Source organism: Pongo abelii, chromosome 2, assembly GCF_028885655.2.
Source record: "Pongo abelii isolate AG06213 chromosome 2, NHGRI_mPonAbe1-v2.0_pri, whole genome shotgun sequence".
In the NCBI taxonomy this organism is placed as follows: domain Eukaryota; kingdom Metazoa; phylum Chordata; class Mammalia; order Primates; family Hominidae; genus Pongo; species Pongo abelii.
The window spans coordinates 16,595,482-16,618,309 of record NC_085928.1 but is presented as its reverse complement, the minus strand read 5'-3'; the positions used below and the strand labels follow the sequence as shown (position 1 = coordinate 16,618,309).

Here is a 22,828-nt window from a genome sequence, read left to right as displayed (position 1 = left end):
TGAATAAATAAGGCTGTTCTACACATAAATCCACAGAGGAGATACATACTACAATTTGAATAGATTATATTTAATATCTAACATTGAGAAATCTAACTCTTATCTCAGTCTACTAAGTAGTTTATAAATATGAAAAGATAAAATTAAAAAAATTCTTACCTTGCTTAAATCTACCGCCAATAGTAGCAGTTTTAGAAGATGTCAAACTTCTAATCTTTTCACAAGCCAGTGAGATGGAAAATCGCTTTTTGCACCGCCACTCCTTAATGAATGTTTGAAAAAGATTTTGGTCACTTGCTACATCAATTATGGCCAAACTTTCTGAACTGCTTGAGGCTGGAGTTAACTGTAATCCATCCTGTGATAACTGAAGTGAAAAGCTTGTGTCACTAATAGGGCTGTTGTCTTTGAACCCATTTCTACTCTCCGGACTTAAATCGTGGTTTTTAATATCTGAAGGTGAGCCAAATAAATAACTTTCACCACGTTGTAAAACATTATTAGTTTTCCAAAGGTTTACGGGTGTTTCAAGAATCCCTGGAAATGTCAGCTTAGAAGCAGATGTTGGAATGGGTGTAGGAGGAATGAGACCATTATCATCAACTATATCACTTTCTTTACCAGGTAAGAGGGATGAGGTTTCATCATGATTGGCATTGTTTTCTAGCATCTCAATCTTGCTGTTTACTTCATTATTAGAAGAAAATGAAATTCCCTGCACTTGTTTTGTCTCCAAGTTTGAAATAACTTCTTGTTCATTTAACTCTGTATTTTTTCCATTCAAACTAGACAAGTTTATAGTCATTGATTTTAGCTTTTCATTTTCTAGAGGACTGGATACTTTATCTAAAAACCTTTGCAGTCCTGGACTTAGATCAAATGATGTCCCTGACCATATGAATGAATGATTTTGCCTGGTCCCAGTTAATTTTGATTTTTCAGCCCTTTCATCTTGATCTCCTCCATCTTGATCACCTTGGTGGTGCTCATCAAGTACTGGATCACTTAGTTCTAATGCTCTAGGAGATACTACAGTATGATTCTTCTCTTGGACACGAAATATATCCGCATTGTCCAAAGCTTCAACCATCTGAACAGAATTCATTTCTGAAAATATAATAGATTCATCATTGGAACAAGTCAACTGCTGGCAGGTATCTTGATTCTCATTTACATTTGATTTTTTAATTAGGTCTTCTTGTTGTAGACACAGAGAATCACTAAAATGGTTTGATGTTACTTCTGAAGGAAGGGGTCCTTTCATTTGCACATCAGGTAATTGTTCTTTTACTAGATAGTCATCACTGAAACTATCAAATAGTAAACTATCACTCATATTCAAACTTGTTTCAGGAACTGGAAGACATTCTCCTTCTACACCAGTGGGAGTTCTCTTTTGAGGAATCAGAGGTATAACTGGTTTCACAGTTTCTTGTGTTTGATAACCTTGAAGAAAACTATTTAATTGAGAATCAGTAACAGAAAGTTCATTCTTTTTTAAAAAAAGACCATTTTCCTCCAATAGTATTGGAGAATGGAAAATCGGGCTTTCTGGAGTCAGGATATCAACCCCATGTAAATCAGTGCTTTGTTTCATAGTACCTACAGTCTTAAGGTCCAAATGATCTATCTTAGTCACTCCTAGAGGGTGCTGTTCAGCAGGAAAAGGAATGTGACACTCGTTCTGAAAAGAGCTCATCGAGTTCTGTTGGACTAAGCTCTTCTGCATTATCCCTGCTGCGAGGTTGGTGTCCTTTGCTCCTAGTTTGGCATTTTCGGTTGCCATCTGTTGTATTATTTCCTCTGACTGAGTATCCAGGTAGAAACTATCTTCAAAATCACAGAGGACTAAACCTAAGTCAGAAACATGATTATTTTTAGTTTTGTTTGTTGTATAAGTACCTGTTTTTTCTTGCAGTCTAGAAATATTTAGAAAATTCTCATGCTGGCCTCCTGATTTGCTAAATGCTCCAGTTGATGGAAGTACTTCACTGGGTATCGCAGTTCTGCTTATATCATCTCCTAATGCCTGAAAATGACTTGGTTTATTTTCCTCTGTATTAAGCTTTATCCTTTCACAATTGATAGTAACATTTGAGTCTCTATTTGTGTAACTACTGACTGCTTCACAGGGCATTTGTCTCTCTATTATATTTTTCTGTTTGGTAAAAGTGCTTGTCTGTTCATGAGATTGCTTTCGCGGGTACTTGTTAATTGGATGGGTGTCATGGTGTTTCATATAAACATTCTGGTGTTTTGAACCATTTTGTATCAACACTTCATTTATTTTTTCTGCCTCAACAGCTACTCCTCTGCCCTTTTCACTAACCACATTAGTGGCCTGACAAGTCACATTTTTACTCTGAGATCTTGTGACAATATGTTCCACAAAATTATCATTAGTTAGTGTTATGTTCCATGAACAATTTTGCTTTATTTGTAATGGGAATGATGTTTTATTATCTTTTTCCTTACCACTCAAAGAGACGTTTTTAGCAAATGGCCCTGAATTTCTAAATTCCGTTTTCTTCTCATCTAAGGCAAATGGGTCTTCACAAATACTAGGATTAGACAGAGTCTGTCCTTGTAAATGGATTCTACACGCTCTAGAGTCTTTCAGGGTACTGCTGTCCCTAGATCGCTTTAGATGCTTTCTATGTTTCCAAGATCGAAAACTTCTGCTCATCTTTTCTGAATTGAAATTCAAAGGTGCCTTTTTTGTTTTCTGTGAAAAAGTCTGAACAACTTTCTTATTGCTTGTTTTCCCCTCATTCTGAGAGGCTCCTGGCTTCTCTTTATTTATATCCAAAGAGGCCCGTTTTCTTGCTCTGAAAATGGAACATCTCTGATGTTCTTGATTCCCATTCTGGAAATTACAATTAAAGGAACTTGTATGCTCTCTACTTTTATTTAAGTCTTGCACTATATTTGGTGAATGTTTAATATAAGAATCACTAAATATGGTGTTACTTTTGTTCTCTGAGGTTAATTTTTTATAAGAACTCTTAGTTTGGGATATAAATGTGTGTTCCTTTACTTCGGACTCACTATGAGTCAATGAGCATGTACTAGAATGTAACAGGGCACATGGATTCCATTGCACTCCCATTTCAACTAAGTCCTGCTGCAGAATCATTCTGGCTTCTTCCACTATAAGGGCTGCTGCTTCCCTTTCAGTTAAACCTTTTCTGCCAGTCACCCAGATAGTTCGCATATTCCGACGTTCTTCAACTGCTTCCTCTTCCTCATCCACTGCTTTCCGGGCACTACACAAGGAAATGGGAAAACACAGAAATGAATTCATTCATTCGTAAGGCAAATATTTATTAAACATGCAATCTGAGCTGTTCTAAGAACTGGAAAAATAACAATGAAGAAGAGAGAGAAATGTATCTGCTCTCATGGCACATTCTAGCTGGGGAATTCAGAAAATAAACAAAAGTTTAAAATGCATTCTGTATTACCTGGTGATAAGAGTTGTATACAAAAATGAGGCACCAGAAAAGGGTGGGTGGTTCTGTAGTTTTTAAACGGCATAATAAAGTAAGCCTTCACTAAAACAGATTCTTTAAGTAGAAGCCTTTAAAAAAGTGAAAGCCATAAAACTTTCATTGAAAAACATCCAGCCTGGCGCGGTAGCTCACACTTGTAATCCCAGCACTTTGGGAGACCGAGGAAGGCGAATCACTTGAGGCAACGAGTTTGAGACCAGCCTGGCCAACATGGTGAAACACTATCTCTACTAAAAATACAAAAAATCAGCCAGGAATGGTAGTGGGTACCTGTAATTCCAGCTGCTTGGGAGGCTGAGGCATGAGAATCGCTCGAACCCAGGAGGCGTTACAGTGAGAAAAGATCATCCCACTGCACTCCAGCCAGGGTGACAGAGCAGGACCTTGTCTCATTAAAAAAATTTTTTAAAAGGCTGTGCGCAGTGGCTCATGCCTGTAATCCCAGCACTTTGGGAGGCCAAGGTGGGTAAATTACCTGAGGTCAGGAGTTCAAGACCAGCCTGACCAATACGGTAAAACTCTTTCTCTACTAAAAATACAAAAATTGGCCAGGTGTGGTGGCGTGTGCCTGTAGTCCCAGCTACTTGGGAGGCCTGTAGTCCCAGCTACTTGGGAGGCTAAGACAGAAGAATTGCTTGAACCCAGGAGGCAGAGGTTGCAGTGAGCCAAGATCACGCCATTGCACTCCAGGGCAACAGAGCGAGACTCTGTCACAAAAAAAAAAAAAAAAAAAAAAGACAAGACAAGAAAGAAAACAAATCCTTCTGTACAATACACAATATAAACTCTGGGCAAAATATATGAAGGGACTAGAAAATGAACAAAAGAAAGCAGAAATTGGAGGGGGGTTGAGACTTGGAAGAAAGAAATGGCAATGGGTGAATTTTCACTTTTTACCTGAAGGCAGGGACCAGTCAGCACCCTGTAGGTTAGCTAAAAACTTAGATAAAAACCTGGAGTTCACTGATTGATGAAGTCAGAAGAGAGTTAAGAGTAACTACATTAGTTGGAAATTTAAGGCAGTCTAGAACAGATAACTAGAGAACAACTCGTAATTCTTCATATAAACTCTGCCCAAATCTCTGACTGATCTCTAAACCGTGCAAGTGTGGACAGATTCCAAGTGGCCAGTTAAAAGTCTAAACCAGGGGTCCTCAACCCCTGAGATGCAGACCAGTACCAGTCCATGGCCTGTTAGGAACTGGGCCGCACAGCAGGAGGTGAGCTACAGGCAAGGGAGCATTGCTGCCTGAGCTCCGCCTCCTGTCAGATCAGCTGCAGCAAACCCTATTGTGAACTGTACATGCAAGGAATCTAGGTTGCGTGCTCCTTATGAGAATCTAATTGTTTTGTTTCATCCTAAAACCAAACCATCTCCACCATCCCCGTACCCCCACCTCCACCCCCAGTCTGTGGAAAAATTGTCTTCCATGGGCAAGAGATATGCAAGAGCAAAGAGGATAGTAAAATACTATACCCCATCCCTTCCCACACAGGTTAAGGTCTCAGAGCTGGGAGTCAGGTTTAAAGTGAGTGGGAGGCAAGAAACACTAACTGGAAATGAGATTGATGCTTCCATTTGAAACAAATTGTTTAATACCTGAAAATAAAACTGGTTGTTAGTACCTGAAAGTAACTAAATACCTATAGAATCTGCCTGAGATTTCATATAAGAGTGAGTTCAAAAAAACAGTGGTAGAAAAAATAATTAAGCTATTCCTTGATTTATATACTGAGTCTTGCCCATTCAATAAATTGGTTATTCAGACATATATACAAAAAAATAATCAAGGAATCTTCTCACAAATTGTTTTGAAGGACACTAGCATTCCAAAGAACATTTCAGAGGAATGTATTTTAAAATGCTCTTGCCTAAAGTGTAAGATGAGCCCGAGATATATAATGAAATCACATCAAAATTATCAAAATCCATCAAAGCAGATCAAAATCAAAATTCATCAAAGCAGAAATCATTGATACCAAACTTTTGCTCAGTACTTTTTTTTTGAGACACAATCTTACTCAGTCACCCAGGCTGGAGTTCAGTGGCACTATCAGGGCTTAACTGCAGCCTCAACCTCCTGGGCTCAACCAACTCTCCAGCCTCATATCCCCAAGTAGCTGGGACTATAGGCACATGCCACCATGCCAAGCTATTTTTTTTTTTTTTTCAATTTTAGTAGCGATGAGATCTTGCTATGTTGCCCAGGCTAGTCTTGAACTCCTAAGCTCAAACAATCAGCCTCAGCCTCCCAAAGTACTGGGATTACAGGCGTGAGTCACTGTGCCCAGCCCCACTCAGACGGTCTAGTAGAAATGTTTTTAAGTCATGTATTATTTTTAAAATCAACAAAATAAAAAGTAATCTGCGGCCGGGCGCACTGGCTCACGCCTATAATCCCAGCACTTTGGGAGGCTGAGGCGGGCGGATTGCCTGAGGTCAGGAGTTCAAGACCAGCCTGGCCAACATGGTGAAACCCTGTCTCTACTAAAAATACAAAAATTAGCTGTGCCTGGTGGTGGGCGCCTATAATCCCAGCTACTCGGGAGGCTGAGGCAGGAGAATCGCTTGAACCCAGGAGGCGGAGGTCGCAGTGAGCCGAGATCGCACCATGGCACTCCAGCCTGGGTAATAAGAGTGAGACTTCATCTCAAAAAAAAAAAAGTCATCTGCAACGGGGAAAAATTAGCCATATTTTCTTCCACTTACACCAAGTATATAATAAGATTATTTAAGAGAAAAATACTTTAATACATTATCTATTATTTTAAAATTGACATGATTTTTTTTTTTATTTCATAAGCCCATGTAGGTAAAGGTATTTTCTTACCTTTTGAAAGGCACAGCATTTTTCAGAATCACCTCCACCTCCACAATATTTGCTCTAGCAAGGTCTGCCACAGTATGAAAGCCAGAAGCATAGAGAACCCTGGCTCTCTGAGCATTTAGTAAGGATACCCGAACCAGGTCACACAGCTCCCTCTGGATGCCAAACGTAAGACGCTTCTGAAATTCGGAAAGTAGTAGTTCCATGTTGTGCCAGCCCAGACGGTTGGAAAATACTGTAATCATCCCTAGAACATTCATAGAATATTTGTTGAACTCAATTTTTTTTACAGACGAATTCTCCATTTCTTTAGATGTATTTATATTTTCTTTTGTTTTTTCCCTGCAAAATTGTAAGATTTAACAAGGCCCAAGGTGTAAGTTAACAAGGGAGCAGATATATATTAAGAGCCTTAACTAATTGGACAATAAATGTGCTAAGTTTTATGAGATGACATTAAATGTCATCTTATTTATTCTTAATCCTCAAGTTAACACATGAAAACTGAGGCAGAGCACATAAACACAAAACAAACAAGAAGCCCTCACCCTAATTCATTCCTCTCTCTCTATCTTTCTTAAGCAAAAGAGAACTCTTAAAAACATGTAAAGGTCTCTCTCCTCCCGCCGCCCAAGATGCCGAAAGGAAAGAAGGCCAAGGGAAAGAAGGTGGCTCCGGCCGTGCTGTCGTGAAGAAGCAGGAGGCTAAGAAAGTGGTGAATCCCCTGTTTGAGAAAAGGCCTAAGAATTTTGGCATTGGACAGGATATCTAGCCCAAAAGAGACCTCACCTGCTTTGTGAAATGGCCCCGCTATATCAGGTTGCAGCGGCAGAGAGCCATCCTCTGTAAGCGGCTGAAAGTGCCTCCTGCAATTAACCAGTTCACCCAGGCCCTGGACCGCCAAACAGCTACTCAGCTGCTTAAGCTGGCCCACAAGTACAGACCAGAGACAAAGCAAGAGAAGAAGCAGAGGCTGTTGGCCTGGGCCAAGAAGAAAGCTGCTGGCAAAGGGGACGTCCCCACCAAGAGACCACCTGTCCTTCGAGCAGGAGTTAACACTGTCACCACCTTGGTGGAGAACAAGAAAGCTCAGCTGGTGGTGATTGCACACGACGCGGATCCCATCAAGCTGGTTGTCTTCTTGCCTGCCCTGTGTTGTAAAAAAGTCCCTTACTGCATTATCAAGGGGAAGGCAAGACTGGGACGTCCAGTCCACAGGAAGACCTGCACCACTGTCGCTTTCACACAGGTGAACTCGGAAGACAAAGGCGCTTTGGCTAAGCTGGTGGAAGCTATCAGGACCAATTACAACGACAGATATGATGAGATCCACCATCACTGGGGTGGCAACGTCCTGGGTCCTAAGTCTGTGGCTCGTATCGTCAAGCTTGAAAAGGCAAAGGCTAAAGAACTTGCCACTAAACTTGGTTAAATGTACACTGTTGAGTTTTCTGTATATAAAAATAATTAAAATAATACAAATTAAAAAAAAAAAAAAAAAAAACCATGTAAAGATGCTGGGGGCAGTGGCTCACGCCTGTAATCCCAGCACTTTGGGAGGTGGAGGTGGGTGGTTCACCTGAGGTCAGGAGTTTGAGACCAGCCTGACCAACATGGAGAAACCCCATCTCTACTAAAAATACAAAATTAGCCAGGCATGGTGGTGCATGCCTGTAATCCCAGTTCCTCGGGAGGCTGAGGCAGGAGAACCGCTTGAACTCGGGAGGCGGGGGTTGTGGTGAGCCAAGATCATGCCATTGCACTCCAGCCTGGGCAACAAGAGAGAAACTCCATCTCAAAAAAAAAAGGAAGGGACTCTTTCCACCTAGAGGAAAACAAGAGGTGGTTTAAATATTCAAGTGCTGAGAGAACTAGAAAGAGTGAAGTTCCCACCTGCATTTTCTTCAAAGAAAGGTTGCTGAGCTCAATAGCTGCACTGCCTTGGAATAAAGAAACCAAAACAAGTGCCATGTCATAAAGACATTTGTTGAATTAAAATTTTGTTACACTTCCCTACAAGAACATAAACCCCTAGAGGCAGTCTTTCATCTTTGATACCAGTGAGTCTAAGAGTGAGTCCCTCCCGGCCGGGCGCGGGTGGCTCACACCTGTAATCCCAGCACTTTAGGAGGCTGAGATGGGTGGACCATGAGGTCAGGAGATCGAGACCATCCTGGCTAACACAGTGGAACCCTGTCTCCACTAAAAATACAAGAAAAAATTAGCCGGGCATGGTGCCGGGCGCCTGTAGTCCCAGCTACTCAGGAGGCTGAGGCAGGAGAATGGCATTAACCCGGGAGGCAGAGCTTTCAGTGAGCCGAGATGGCGCCACTGCACTCCAGCCTGGGAGACAGAGTGAGACTCCATCTCAAAAAAAAAAAAAAAAAAAAGAGTGAGTGCCTCCCTTCTTACTACTACCTCTTCTCATCTTCCCCGTAGTACTCCCTCATAAACATATATCTTCACGATGAAACCTATTATACATATAACACACCCTCTTGTAGCCCATAGTTTCCTTCTTAAGGGCTTGTAAGGATTCCTTAGTAAAATCAGACCCAGAATTTCTCGTTTGCTTAGGGTTTAATACATTAAGGCAGACCAGTGGTTCCTTAGATCATTTTTATAACAGTCAGACAGGAGTTCAGAAATCCCTCTCCATCTTTCATCCTTCTCCTCAACAATATGTATTAATCAGTACTTTTTTTTTTCTGTTGAGACAGAGTCTCGCTCTGTCACCCAGGCGAGAGTGCAGTGGTGCGATCTCAGCTCACTGCAACCTCCACCTCGCGGGTTCAAGCAATTCTCTGCCCCAGCCTCCCGAGTAGCTGGGATTATAAGCGCCTACCACTACACCTGGCTAATTTTTTGTATTTTCAGCAGAGATGGGGTTTCACCATCTTGGCCAGGCTGGTCTTGAACTCCTGACCTCGTGATCCACCCGACTCGGCCTCCCAAAGTGCTGGGATTACAGGCATGAGCCACCGTGCCTGGCAATCAGTACCTTAATGAGAAAGGGGAGACCACAGAGAACTTTGTTTCTGTTTCTTCTTGCAACAGGAAAAAGAAAAGGAAAACAGAAAGGAGGATAGTCAGCAGGTTGCTAAGGAATAGAGGCCAAGACATTCAGCTAGTTACCAATCCTCTGTAACATGGTACTGAGCCGTGAGGAGCCATAGTTTTGAATTTTCTGATGATGACAAGAACTGTACAAAATTACAGCACTTTTAAAGAAGCCTACAATAAAATGGAATTTGAAAAAAAAAAAGTAATCTTAACTCAACCTCAAATCACAGTATTAAATAAATGTGAAACCCTTTGTTTAACTGACCTGCGTAAACAGCAGCTGACTGTTGCAAAGACTGAATCTGTCCACGATTGCATCCATATTTCTGATTAATTTCCCTTAAGGGAACTTCACTGATTAAATCTAATAGCACAAGACTGGTGAAAAACCTGGGAATAAATAATCAAAAGCATGGTAAGAGATACTTCACGCCTACTAGGAGATACAGTGTGTGTTGAAAAATGACTAAGAACTGGAAAGGCAACGGAGGGCTTATATAATACACTGTGGTGAGATTCTTAATAGAAAATAGGGTTACTGGACAAAGATTGAGGTCAATGCTTGCAAAGCAAGTTTTGACTTGCATTAGTACTATAGTAAAGAATTAATGTCTGTATAACAAAAAGTTGCCCATATTCAAAACTGCTGCTAACAAGAAATGAGACTTGGTTCAAGAAATGTGATGACACAAAAATTTAAAAGGTAACTTGATATACAGCTACATGTATATCATTACTCCAATAAAATGACAATATAAATATAGCATCCAATTTTGATTTGAAAGGCAACAGTAGCAAAAGTAATCCAAGTATATAAATCCTTATAAAATTTATACTTAACCATATTATAAATAATATACTACAGACTGCTTTTTAAGAAAAATCATTTTTTTTTGAGACGGAGTCTCACTCTGTTGCCCAGGCTGGAGTGCAGTGGTGCAATCTTGGCTCACTGCAACCTCCATCTCCTGGGTTCAAGCAATTCCCCCACCTCAGCCTCCCAAGTAGCTGGGATTACAGGTGCACACCACCACAAACGGCTAATTTTTGTATTTTTAGTAGAGACAGGGTTTTACCACATTGGCCAGGCTGGTCTCGAACTCCTGACCTCAAGTGATCTGCCCACTTTGGCCTCCCAAAGTGCTGGGATTACAGGCGTGAGCCACTGCACCCACCCAATTTCATTATATTTCAAAGAAGCTAACAGCCTGTACCAATTTTTCCACCTGAATCTTTTAATTAGCTCTTCTTCTCTATTGGTAATGAATCACTTTTAAGCATGATATAAAGCATAACCCCAGGTGAAGTCACAGTAAGTTGGTGGTTCTTCTGATCAACACCTTCTTTACAAAAGAGAGGTAATTAAATATTCTACCTTAAAAGATAAGATCTTTATATATAATGGCTGCTAAACTGTGAGCTGCAGAAAGAAACTAAAATACCAATAAATTTAGTAAATATAGAAAACTTGCTGGGGCGTGGTGGCTCACGCCTGTAATCCCAGCACTTTGGGAGGCGGAGGCGGGTGGATCACCTGAGGTCAGGAGTTTGAGACCAGCCTGACCAACATGGAGAAACCCCATCTCTATTAAAAATATAAAATGAGCCAGGCATGGTGGCACATGCCTGTAATCCCAGCTACTCAGGAGGCTGAGGCAGCAGAATCGCTTGAACCTGGGAGGCGGAGGTTGCGGTGAGCTGAGATCGCGCTATTGCACTCCAGCCTGGGCAACAAGAACAAAACTCCATTTCAAAATTAAAAAAAAAAAGAAAATGAAAAAGAAGATAACTGAAAAATCTTATACTCTGCCAAAATTTTGATTTTATTGACAATGAAAGTGACTACAATAAACTGGGCATCTACTACATGCAAGACACTGTGTTAAATACCGAGAGCCCAGAGACCTTGACGTTTACCTTTTATGGATGGCCATTTGTCGATGCTGTCTCTCAGTTCTGGCTACTACTTTTCCTTTCACACAACGGGCCAAGAACCCCTCTTCAACTCCCACTAGCTCTGCCACCCTTTTCATTGAAGTTGGCAACTTCTCCCATAAACAGAAAAATCGATACCAATCAATAGTAGTCCAATCCTCAAACATAGGTGTAACCTAAAAGGAAGAGTATTATTCATTAACTAAAACCATTATATTACAAAAAACCATTATACATAACCTTCATATTAAAGACAAATGCCAGGCATGATGGTATGCGCCTGTAGTCCTAGCTACTCAGAAGGCTGAGATGGAAAGATCACTTGAACCCAAAAGTTTGAGGCCACAGTGAGCTATGACTGCACCACTGCACTCTAGCTCAACTGACCAGGTGAGACTCTGTCTCTAAAAAAATGAAATAAAATAAAATAAATAAAATGGCCAACTGTGGTGGTTCATGCCTGTAATCCCAACACTGTAGGAGGCCAAGGCAGGAGGATCGCTTGAGCCCAGGAGTTTGAGGCTACAGTAAGCTATGACTGTGCCACCACACTCCAGCCTGGGCAACAGAGCAAGACTCCATCTCAAAAAAAATTACAATAAAATAAAATTACTTAAAATAAAAAGACAAAGGCCTCAGGATTTACAAAAATGTCTAACTGTGATAATACCTCATTCATATGGAAACATCATTTATTCACAAACAATGCCCTGCCGGGACAAATGGAAAGAGATCACTAAGCATACAAACTGGATTTCATAGAACCCAAGTCTTTTTTTTTTTTTTTGAGACAAGGTCTTGTTCTATCATCCAGGCTGGGATCTAGTTCACTGCAGCTTCAACCTCCTGTGCTCAAGCAATCCTCCCACCTCAGCCTCCCAAATAGCTGGGGCTACAAGGTGAGTGCCACCACGTCTGCCTAATTTTTTAATTTTTTTGGTGAAACTGGGTTTTATTCTGTTGCCCAGGTTGGTCTCAGACTCCTGGCTTCAAGCAATTCTCCTGCCTCAGACTCTCAAAATGCTGGGATTACAGGCATCAGCCACTGCGCCTGGCCAGAACCTAAGTTTTTAATTATAGACACTTCTAATATCAATATTCTAACTGTAGGTACAATCTTAAGTATTCTGAGTAATTTTCAAGAAAGAATCAATAACATAGAGGAGATAAGGGAAGAAAGAATCAATATTCAGAGTTGATATATTACCCAAAATGTCAAGATTCAACAAAAATTATGAAACACGTAAGAAATAGGAAAGTATGTCTCAAACACAGGGGGAAAAGCAGGCAAAAGAAATGAAAAGAAATACCTTTGAGAGGGTCCAGCTATTGAAATAAGTAAAGACTTCAAAGCAAATATTATAAATATGGTAAAAACAAAAACAAAAACCATGCTTGAAGTAAAAGGCATGATGCCAATGTCTCATTAAGTAGAGAATACAATAAAGAGAAAATTATTTTTAAAAGAACCAAATGAAAATTCTGGAGTTAAAAGTACAATAACTGGCCAGGCACAGTGGCTCATGCCTATAAACCCAGCACTTTGGGAGGCTGAGAGGGGAGACCACTGGAGCTCAGGAGTTCGAGATAAGCATGGGCAACATGGTGAAACACTGTCTCTACAAAAAAATACAAAAATTAGCCAGGGATGATGGCACATGCCTGTGGTCCCAGCTACTTGGGAGGCTGAGGTGGGAAGACTGCTTGAGCCCAGAAGGTCAAGGCTGCAGTGAGCCATAATTGTGCCACTGTACTCTTGTTTGGGCAACAAAGCAAGAACCTGTCTCAAAAAAAAAAAAAAAAAAAAAGTGCAGTAACTAAAATGGGGTTTATTATGTTGCCCAGGTTGGTCTTGAACTCTTGAACTCAAATAACACTCCTGCCTTGGCCTTGGCCTTCCAAAGTGCTAGGATTAAAGGTGTGAGCCACCAAACCTGGACCTAAAATGGATAATTTACTAGAGAGATCAACAGTATATCCAAGCTGGCATAAGAAAGAATCAGCAAACATGAATAGATTAATAAAGACTATGCAATCTGAAAGAGGGAGAGGAGAAAGCAGAAAAAATGAACACAGCCTTAAAGGAATATGGGAAATACTAAGTGTACCAACATATGCATAATGAGTACCAGGAGAAGATAGAAAGGAAAAGGAAAATCATCTGAAGAAATTATGGCTAAAAGTATTCCAAATTTGATGGACAACATTAACCTACGTATCCAAGAAACTCAGTGAACTCCAAGCAGGATACATACAAAGACATCCACACAAAGACGCATCACAGTCAAAACATTAAAACTGAAGAAAAAAAATCTTGAAAACAGCAAGAAAAAGTCATCATATGTAAGAGAAACCTGATAAGATTAAGAGCTAACTTCTCACCAGAAACAAGAAGGCCAAAAAATGCAGTGAGATGACATATTCAAACTGCTCAAAGAAAAAGAAATCTGTCAACTAAACATTGTTTTTTCTTTTGAAACAGGGTCTGGCTCTGTCACCCTGGCTGGAGCGCGGTGGCACAATCTCAGCTCACTGCAACCTCCACCTCCTGGGCGGAAGCCATCCTCCCACCTCAGCCTCCCAGGTAGCTGGGACTACAGATGCATACCACCACACCTGGCTAATTTTTGTATTTTTCTGGTACAGACGGAGTTTCACCATGTTGCTGGTCTCAAACTTCTAGGCTCAAGCCATCTACCTGCCTCAGCCTCCCAAAGTGCTAGGATTACAGGCATGAGCTACCACGCCCAGCCTCAACTAAGAATATTATATAAAGGAGAGTTATTTTTCAAAAATAAAAATAACAGAAATATTTCCAGATAAACAAAACCTGAGAAAATTTTGCTAGCAAATCCATTTTATAAGAAATGCTAGCCAGGCGCAGCGGCTCATGCCTGTAATCCCAGAACTTTGGGAGGCTGGGTGGGCGGGGGGTGGGGGGGATTGGATCACTTGAGGTCAGGAGTTCAAGACTAGCCTGGTCAACATGGCAAAACCCTGTATCTACTAAAAATACAAAAAAAATTACCCAGGAGTGGTGGTGCATGCCTGTAATCCCAGGGACTTGGGAGGCTGAGGCATGAGAATTGCTTGAACCTGGGAGGCGGAGGTTGCAGTGAGTAGAGACTGCACCACTGCACCACTGCACTCCAGCCTGGGCAACAGAATGAGACTCTGTCTCCAAAAAAAAAAAAAAAAAAAAAAAAGAAACAAATAATAAAGAAAGCTCTTCAGGTTGAAAGAAACTCACCCAAAACCATATTTCAATTCCAAACAAAAAAGGGAGTCAACAAAGGAAATTATGTGGGTACATATAAAAACAGTATCATTACATATTTCTCTTTTCTTCTCCTGACTGATAGGCAACGTATAAAACAATATGCATATAATTGTACTGTATTGGGTTTGTTTGTTAGTTTGTTTGAGATAGGGTCTCAGTCAGTTGCCCAGGCTGGACACAATCTCAGCTCACTGCAACCTCTACCTCCCAGGTTCAAGTGATTCTTGTGCCTCAGCCTCCTGAGTAGTTAGAATTACAGGTATGCACCACTACACCCAACTCATTTTTGTATTTTTAGTAAAGATGGGGCCTCACCATGATGACCAGGCTGGTCTTGAACTCCTGACCTCAAGTGGTCCACCCGCCTCAGCCTACCAAAGTGCTGAGATTATAGGCATGAGCCACCACAACCTGCCAATATGCATATAATTGTATTGTTGGGCCCATAACATATAAAACTCACAATATATTCGACAGTATCAGCCCACAGGAGGCAGGTGGAAGCAAAGCTGTACTGGACTAAGGAAATGACAAGAGATGGTGTCCCAAATCCACAGAAATAAATGAAGAAAAAAACACAATCATAAATAAGAATGTTAATGAAGCAAACTCTGTAAACCTACATTTACTCTCCTTTCTTCTCTCAGCTTCTCTAAAAACATTAAATTACATAAAATACTAAGTATAACAATGTACTGTTAGGTTTGCAACACATAATGATGTAATAAGTACAACAATGGCACAAAAAAAGGAATCGAAATAGAGTTATTTAAGAATACATCTTTATTTCACTGCAATTAAGTTAGTATAAATTTTAAGCTGTACCTGATAATCCTTTAAGTAACCACTAAAAAAAATGGCAAAAAATATAAAGAAAAATGTGCAAAATTAAAATGTCATAGTGTTTTGTGCTGCATAATGACATTTTGGTCAATGACAAACTGCATCTATGACAGTAGTCCCATAAGATTATAATGGAGCTGAAAAATTAATATTGCCTAGTGACATCATAGTCATCAAACATCTAGCACGTTGCATTACCTTTTCTATGTTTAGAAATGTGTAGATACACAAATACTTACCATTGTATTACAACTGCCTACAGTATTCAGTAGAGTAACATGCCAAACAAGTTTGTAGCCTAGAAGCAGTAAGGTTATACCATATATCCTAGGTGTGTAGCAGGCTATACCATCTAAATTTGTGTAAGCACACTCTGTAATATTCACACAACAATGAAATTGCCTAAAGATGCAATTCTCAGAATGTATCACTGTCCTTAAGCAATAATGACTATACTAGAAAATATTCCCTTCATTCAAAAAAGAGCAGTAAAAGAGGTACAGGGGAACAAATTCCCTGAGAATACCGACTGTAGTTGAAAACTTCAATACCCGACTTTCAACAATGAATAAACTACTAAGAAAATCAAAAGGAAATAGAAGACTAAAATAACACTCTAAGTCAATTAGACCTAAGAGACATCTATAGAACTCCACCAAACCATAGCAAAATGCATAGTTGTCTCTTGTTATCTGTGGGTGATTGGTTCCAGGACCTCCTGCAGATAACAAAATCCGTGGATGCTCAAGTCTCTGATATAAAATGATAGTGTCTGTATATAACCTATGCACATCCTGCCATATACAGAGTAGTCATCTAGCGTAATTATAATACCTAATACCACATAAATACTACGTAAATAGCTGATATACTGTATTGTTTAGGGAATAATGACAAAATAAACTGCAAGTTCAGTACAGAAAAAATTACTTTTGAGATGGAGTCTCACTCTGTCACCCAGGCTGGAGTGCAGTGGCGCAATCTCGGCTCACTGCAACCTCTGCCTCCCAGGTTCAAGTGATTCTTCTGCCTCAGCCTCCTGAGTAGCTGGGATTACAGGCGAGTGCCACCACGCCCAGCTAATTTTTGTATTTTGTAATTTTGTATTTTTAGTACAGACAGGGTTTCACCGTGTTGGCCAGGCTGGTCTCGAACTCCTGACCTCAGATGATCCGCTGAAAGAAAGAATGAAAAGAAAACAAAATTGAAAAATATTTAGCTGGACTGATCAAGAAATGATGCAGGAAGATTCAAATTACTAAAATCAGGCATGAAAGAGGAACCACCCCCACCATCCTTACATAAATAAAAAGGATTATAAGGGAATACTATGAACAACTAAATGCCAACAAATTAGATAATCTACGTGGACTATTTTCTGGAAATACACAAACTACCAAAACCGATTGAAGAAAAAATCGAAACTCTGAATAGTTACAAAAAGTAAAAAGATTAAATTCATCATCAAAACATTTACTCCAAAGTAAAGCCCAGGCCCAGGTGGCTTGACTGGTGAAATCTACTAAACATTTAAATAACAATTAATAGCAATCTTTAACAAATTCTTCAAAAAAAAACAGAAGAGGAAGAAATATATCCTAATGAGAGGTGACACCGTGCTGGCAGTCCTCACAGCCCTCGCTCGCTCTTGGCGCCTCCTCTGCCTGGGCTTCCATTTTGGCGGCACTTGAGGAGGCCTTCAGCCCACCGCTGCACTGTGGGAGCCCCTTTCTGGGCTGGCCAAGGCCGGAGCCCACTCCCTCAGCTTGCAGGGAGGTGTGGAGGGAGAGGCGCGAGCGGGAACCGGGGTTGTGTGCGGCGCTTGCGGGCCAGCTGGAGTTCCGGGTGGGCATGAGCTTGGCGGGCCCCGCACTTGGAGCAGCCGGCCGGCCCTGCCGGCCCCGGGCAATGAGGGACTTAGCACCCGGGCCAGCGGCTGTGGAGGGTATACTGGGTCCCTCAGCAGTGCCAGCCCACCGGCGCTGTGCTCGATTTCTCGCCGAGCCTTAGCTGCCTTCCGGCAGGGAAGGCCTCGTGACTGCAGCCCACCATGCCTGAGCCTTCCCCCGCCTCCGTGGGTTCCTGTGCAGCCCGAGCCTCGCCGACAAGCGCCGCCCCCTGCTCCACGGCGCCCAGTCCCATCGACCACCCAAGGGCTAAGGAGTGCCAGCACATGGCGTAGGACTGGCAGGCAGCTCCACCTGCAGCCCCGGTGCGGGATCCACTAGGTGAAGCCAGCTGGGCTCCTGAGTCTGGTGAGGACATGGAGAGTCTTTATATCTAGCTCAGGGATTGTAAACACACCAATCAGCACCCTGTGTTTAGCTCAAGGTTTGTGAGTGCACCAGTCGACACTCTGTATCTAGCTGCTCTGGTGGGGCCTTGGAGAACCTTTATGTCTAGCTCAGGGATTGTAAACACACCAATTGGCACTCTGTATTTAGCTCAAGGTCTGTGAGTGCACCAATTGACACTCTGTATCTAGCTGCTCTGGTGGGGCCTTGGAGAACCTTTATGTCTAGCTCAGGGATTGTAAACACACCAATCGGCACTCTGTATTTAGCTCAAGGTCTGTGAGTGCACCAATTGACACTCAGTAGCTAGCTGCCCTGGTGGGGCCTTGGAGAACCTTTATGTCTAGCTCAGGGATTGTAAACACACCAATCGGCACTCTGTATTTAGCTCAAAGTCTGTGAGTGTACCAATCGACACTCTGTATCTAGCTGCTCTGGTGGGGCCTTGGAGAACCTTTATGTCTAGCTCAGGGATTGTAAACACACCAATCGGCACTCTGTATCTAGCTCAAGGTTTGTAAACACATCTATCAGCACCCTGTGTTTAGCTCAAGGTTTGTGAGTGCACCAATGGATACTCTGTATCTAGCTGCTCTGGTGGGGCCTTGGAGAACCTGTGTGTCGAAACTCTGTATCTAGCTAATCTGATGGGGACATGGAGAACCTTTGTATCTAGCTCAGGGATTGTACACGCACCAATCAGCACCCTGTCAAATCAGGCCACTCAGCTCTACCAATCAGCAGGATGTGGGTGGGGCCAAATAAGAGAATAAAAGCAGGCTGCCGGAGCCAGCATTGGCAACCCGCTGGGGTCCCCTTCCACACTGTGGAAGCTTTGTTCTTTCGCTCTTCGCAATAAATCTTGTTACTGCTCACTCTTTGAGTCCACGCTGCTTTTATGAGCTGTAACACTCACCGCGAAGATCTGCAGCTTCACTCCTGAACCCAGCGAGACCATGAGCCCACCAGGAGGAACGAACAACTCCAGACGTGCTGCCTTAAGAGCTGTAACACTCACCGCAAAGGTCTGCAGCTTCACTCCTGAGCCAGCAAGACTACGAACCCACCAGAAGGAAGAAACTCCGAACACATCCGAACATCAGAAGGAACAAACTGCAGACGCGCCACCTTAAGAGCTGTAACACTCACCGCGAGGGTCCGCGGCTTCATTCTTGTAGTCAGTGAGACCAAGAACCCACCAATTCCGGACACACTAACTCATACTGCGCAGTTAGTATTACTCCAAAACCACACAAAGACATCACGAGAAAACAGAATTACAGGTCAATGTATCTTATGACAAAAATACTAGCAAACCAAATAAAATACTAGCAAGAAAATACCAGCAAACCAAATCTAGCAACATAAAAAGGATTACACAACCCAACCAACTCAGATACTCCCTTTTGGAATGGAAGTATTTATCCAATGCCTGTAACCCCATTGCATCTTGGGAGTAACTAACTTAGTTTTTTTATTTCACAGGCTCATCGGTGGAAAGCACTAGCCTTCTCTCAGATGAGACTTTGGACTTTTGAGTTAATGATGCAATGAGTTAAGACTTCGGGGGACTGTTGGGAAGGGATGATTGTATTTTGGAATGTGAGAAGGTCATGAGATTTAGGGGCCCAAGTGTAGATTTATATAGTATAGATATGTGTCTCCACCGAATTTCATGTTGAAATGTAATCTCCAATGCTGGAGATAGCACCTGGTGGCAGGTGATTGGATCATGAAGACCGTTTCTTATGGTTTAACACCACCCCCCTTGGTGCTGTCATTGCAATAGTGAGTTCTCGTGAGATCTAGTTGTTTAAAAGTGAGTGGCACCTCCCGCATCTCTCTCACTCTCTTCCTCTTGCTCTGGCCATATAAGATGTGCCTGCTTCCCCTTCACTTTCTGCCATGATTGGAAGCTTTCTGAGGCCTCCCCAGAAGCAGAAGCCACTGTGCTTCCTGTACAGCCTGCAGAATCATGAGCCAATTAAACCTCTTTTCTTTATAAATATCCCCGTCTCCATAATTTCTTTATAGCAGTGTGAGAATGGACTAATACAGTAAGCCAAAAAGAATAGCTATGAACACTGAAAAAGCAGAGCAATGAAGGGAAACTTGCCCTACCAGAAAGTTTTTAATTAAAACAGAGGCACTGGCACAAAAACCAGTCAAACTGGTCTTTTGTCAGACTAACAAGTGAAACAGGAATATACACAACGACAAATGGAATTAGAAATGTACCCAAATACGGGGGAGGAGCCAAGATGGCCGAATAGGAACAGCTCTGGTCTACAGCTCCCAGTGCGAGCGACGCAGAAGACGGGTGATTTCTGCATTTCCATCTGAGGTACCGTGTTCATCTCACTAGGGAGTGCCAGACAGTGGGCGCAGGTCAGTGGGTGAGCGCACTGTGCGCCAGCCGAAGCAGGGGCGAGGCATTGCCTCACTCGGGAAGCGCAAGGGGTCAGGGAGTTCCCCTCCCAGGGGTGACAGACGGCACCTGGAAAATCGGGCCACTCCCACCCGAATACTGTGCTTTTCCGACGGGCTTAGGAACCGGTGCCCCAGGAGAGTATAGCCCGCACCTGGCTCAGAGGGTCCTACGCCCACGGAGTCTCGCTGATTGCTAGCACAGCAGTCTGAGATCAAACAGCAAGTCGGCAGCGAGGCTGGGGGAGGGGCACCCGCCATTGCCCAGGCTCGCTTAGGTAAACAAAGCAGCCTGGAAGCTTGAACTGGGTGGAGCCCACCACAGCTCAAGGAGGCCTGCCTGCCTCTGTAGGCTCCACCTCTGGGGGCAGGGCACAGACAAACAAAAAGACAGCAGTAACCTCTGCAGACTTAAATGTCCCTGTCTGACAGCTGTGAGGAGAGCAGTGGTTCTCCCAGCACGCAGCTGGAGATCTGAGAACCGGCTGACTGCCTCCTCAAGTGGGTTCCTGACCCCTGACCCCCGAGTAGCCTAACTGGGAGGCATCCCCCAGCAGGGGCAGACTGACACCTCACACGGCCGGCCAGGTACTCCAACAGACCTGCAGCTGAGGGTTCTGTCTGTTAGAAGGAAAACTAACAGAAAGGACATCCACACCAAAAACCCATCTGTACATCACCATCATCAAAGACCAAAAGTAGATAAAACCACAAAGATGGGGAAAAAACAGAGCAGAAAAACTGGAAACTCTAAAAACCAGAGTACCTCTCCTCCTCCAAAGGAACGCAGTTCCTCACCAGCAACGGAACAAAGCCGGACGGAGAATGACTTTGACGAGCTGAGAGAAGAAGGCTTCAGACGATCAAATTACTCCGAGCTACGGGAGGATATTCAAACCAAAGGCAAAGAAGTTGAAAACTTTGAAAAAAATTTAGAAGAATGTATAACTAGAATAACCAATACAGAGAAGTGCTTAAAGGAGCTGATGGAGCTGAAAACCAAGGCTCGAGAACTACGTGAAGAATGCAGAAGCCTCAGGAGCCGATGCGATCAAATGGAAGAAAGGGTATCAGCCCTGGAAGATGAAATGAATGAAATGAAGCGAGAAGGGAAGTTTAGAGAAAAAAGAATAAAAAGAAACGAGCAAAGCCTCCAGGAAATGTGGGACTATGTGAAAAGACCAAATCTACGTCTGATTGGTGTACCTGAAAGTGACGGGGAGAATGGAAACAAGTTGGAAAACACTCTACAGGATATTATCCAGGAGAACTTCCCCAATCTAGCAAGGCAGGCCAACATTCAGATTCAGGAAATACAGAGAACGCCACAAAGATACTCCTCGAGAAGAGCAACTCCAAGACACATAATTGTCAGATTCACCAAAGTTGAAATGAAGGAAAAAATGTTAAGGGCAGCCAGAGAGAAAGGTCGGGTTACCATCAAAGGGAAGCCCATCAGACTAACAGCGGATCTCTCGGCAGAAACCCTACAAGCCAGAAGAGAGTGGGGGCCAATATTCAACATTCTTAAAGAAAAGAATTTTCAACCCAGAATTTCATATCCTGCCAAACTAAGCTTCATAAGTGAAGGAGAAATAAAATACTTTACAGACAAGCAAATGCTGAGAGATTTTGTCACCACCAGGCCTGCCCTAAAAGAGCTCCTGAAGGAAGCGCTAAACATGGAAAGGCACAACCGGTACCAGCCACTGCAAAATCATACCAAAATGTAAAGACCATCGAGACTAGGAAGAGACTGCATCAACTAACGAGAAAAATATCCAGCTAACATCATAATGACAGGATCAGATTCACACATAACAATATTAACTTTAAATGTAAATGGACTAAATGCTCCAATTAAAAGACACAGACTGGCAAATTGGATAAAGACTCAAGACCCATCAGTGTGCTGTATTCAGGAAACCCATCTCACGTGCAGAGACACACATAGGCTCAAAATAAAAGGATGGAGGAAGATCTACCAAGCAAATGGAAAACAAAAAAAGGCAGGGGTTGCAATCCTAGTCTCTGATAAAACAGACTTTAAACCAACAAAGATCAAAAGAGACAAAGAAGGCCATTACATAATGGTAAAGGGATTAATTCAACAAGAAGAGCTAACTATCCTAAATATATATGCACCCAATACAGGAGCACCCAGATTCATAAAGCAAGTCCTGAGTGACCTACAAAGAGACTTAGACTCCCACACATTAATAATGGGAGACTTTAACACCCCACTGTCAACATTAGACAGATCGACGAGACAGAAAGTCAACAAGGATACCCAGGAATTGAACTCAGCTCTGCACCAAGCAGACCTAATAGACATCTACAGAACTCTCCACCCCAAATCAACAGAATATACATTTTTTTCAGCACCACACCACACCTATTCCAAAATTGACCATATACTTGGAAGTAAAGCTCTCCTCAATAAATGTAAAAGAACAGAAATTGTAACAAACTGTCTCTCAGATCACAGTGCAATCAAGCTAGAACTCAGGATTAAGAATCTCACTCAAAACCGCTCAACTACGTGGAAACTGAACAACCTGCTCCTGAATGACTACTGGGTACATAACGAAATGAAGGCAGAAATAAAGATGTTCTTTGAAACCAACGAGAACCAAGACACAACAT

General features: G+C 42.4%; 1 protein-coding gene and 1 pseudogene across 8 annotated transcripts in view; one reads left to right on the top strand and one right to left on the bottom strand.

Moving 5' to 3' along the window:
* The window catches only part of POLQ (DNA polymerase theta), a 123,058-nt gene that overhangs the window by 56,799 nt on the left and 43,431 nt on the right, over positions 1-22,828 (bottom strand). For all 8 annotated transcript variants that reach the window (XR_008523573.2, XM_024245112.3, XM_002813240.6 and 5 more), the window contains 4 exons: positions 11,321-11,514; positions 9,669-9,793; positions 6,344-6,587; positions 160-3,266 (listed from right to left, as the gene is read on the bottom strand). Coding sequence is in view for 7 of the 8 variants with exons in the window: in XM_024245112.3 (XP_024100880.3) it covers positions 160-3,266; positions 6,344-6,587; positions 9,669-9,793; positions 11,321-11,514 (3,670 nt within the window). In the remaining variant the exon portion in view is untranslated. The remainder of the gene's footprint in view (positions 1-159; positions 3,267-6,343; positions 6,588-9,668; positions 9,794-11,320; positions 11,515-22,828) is intronic.
* LOC100437245 (large ribosomal subunit protein eL8-like) lies at positions 6,976-7,787 on the top strand (annotated as a pseudogene).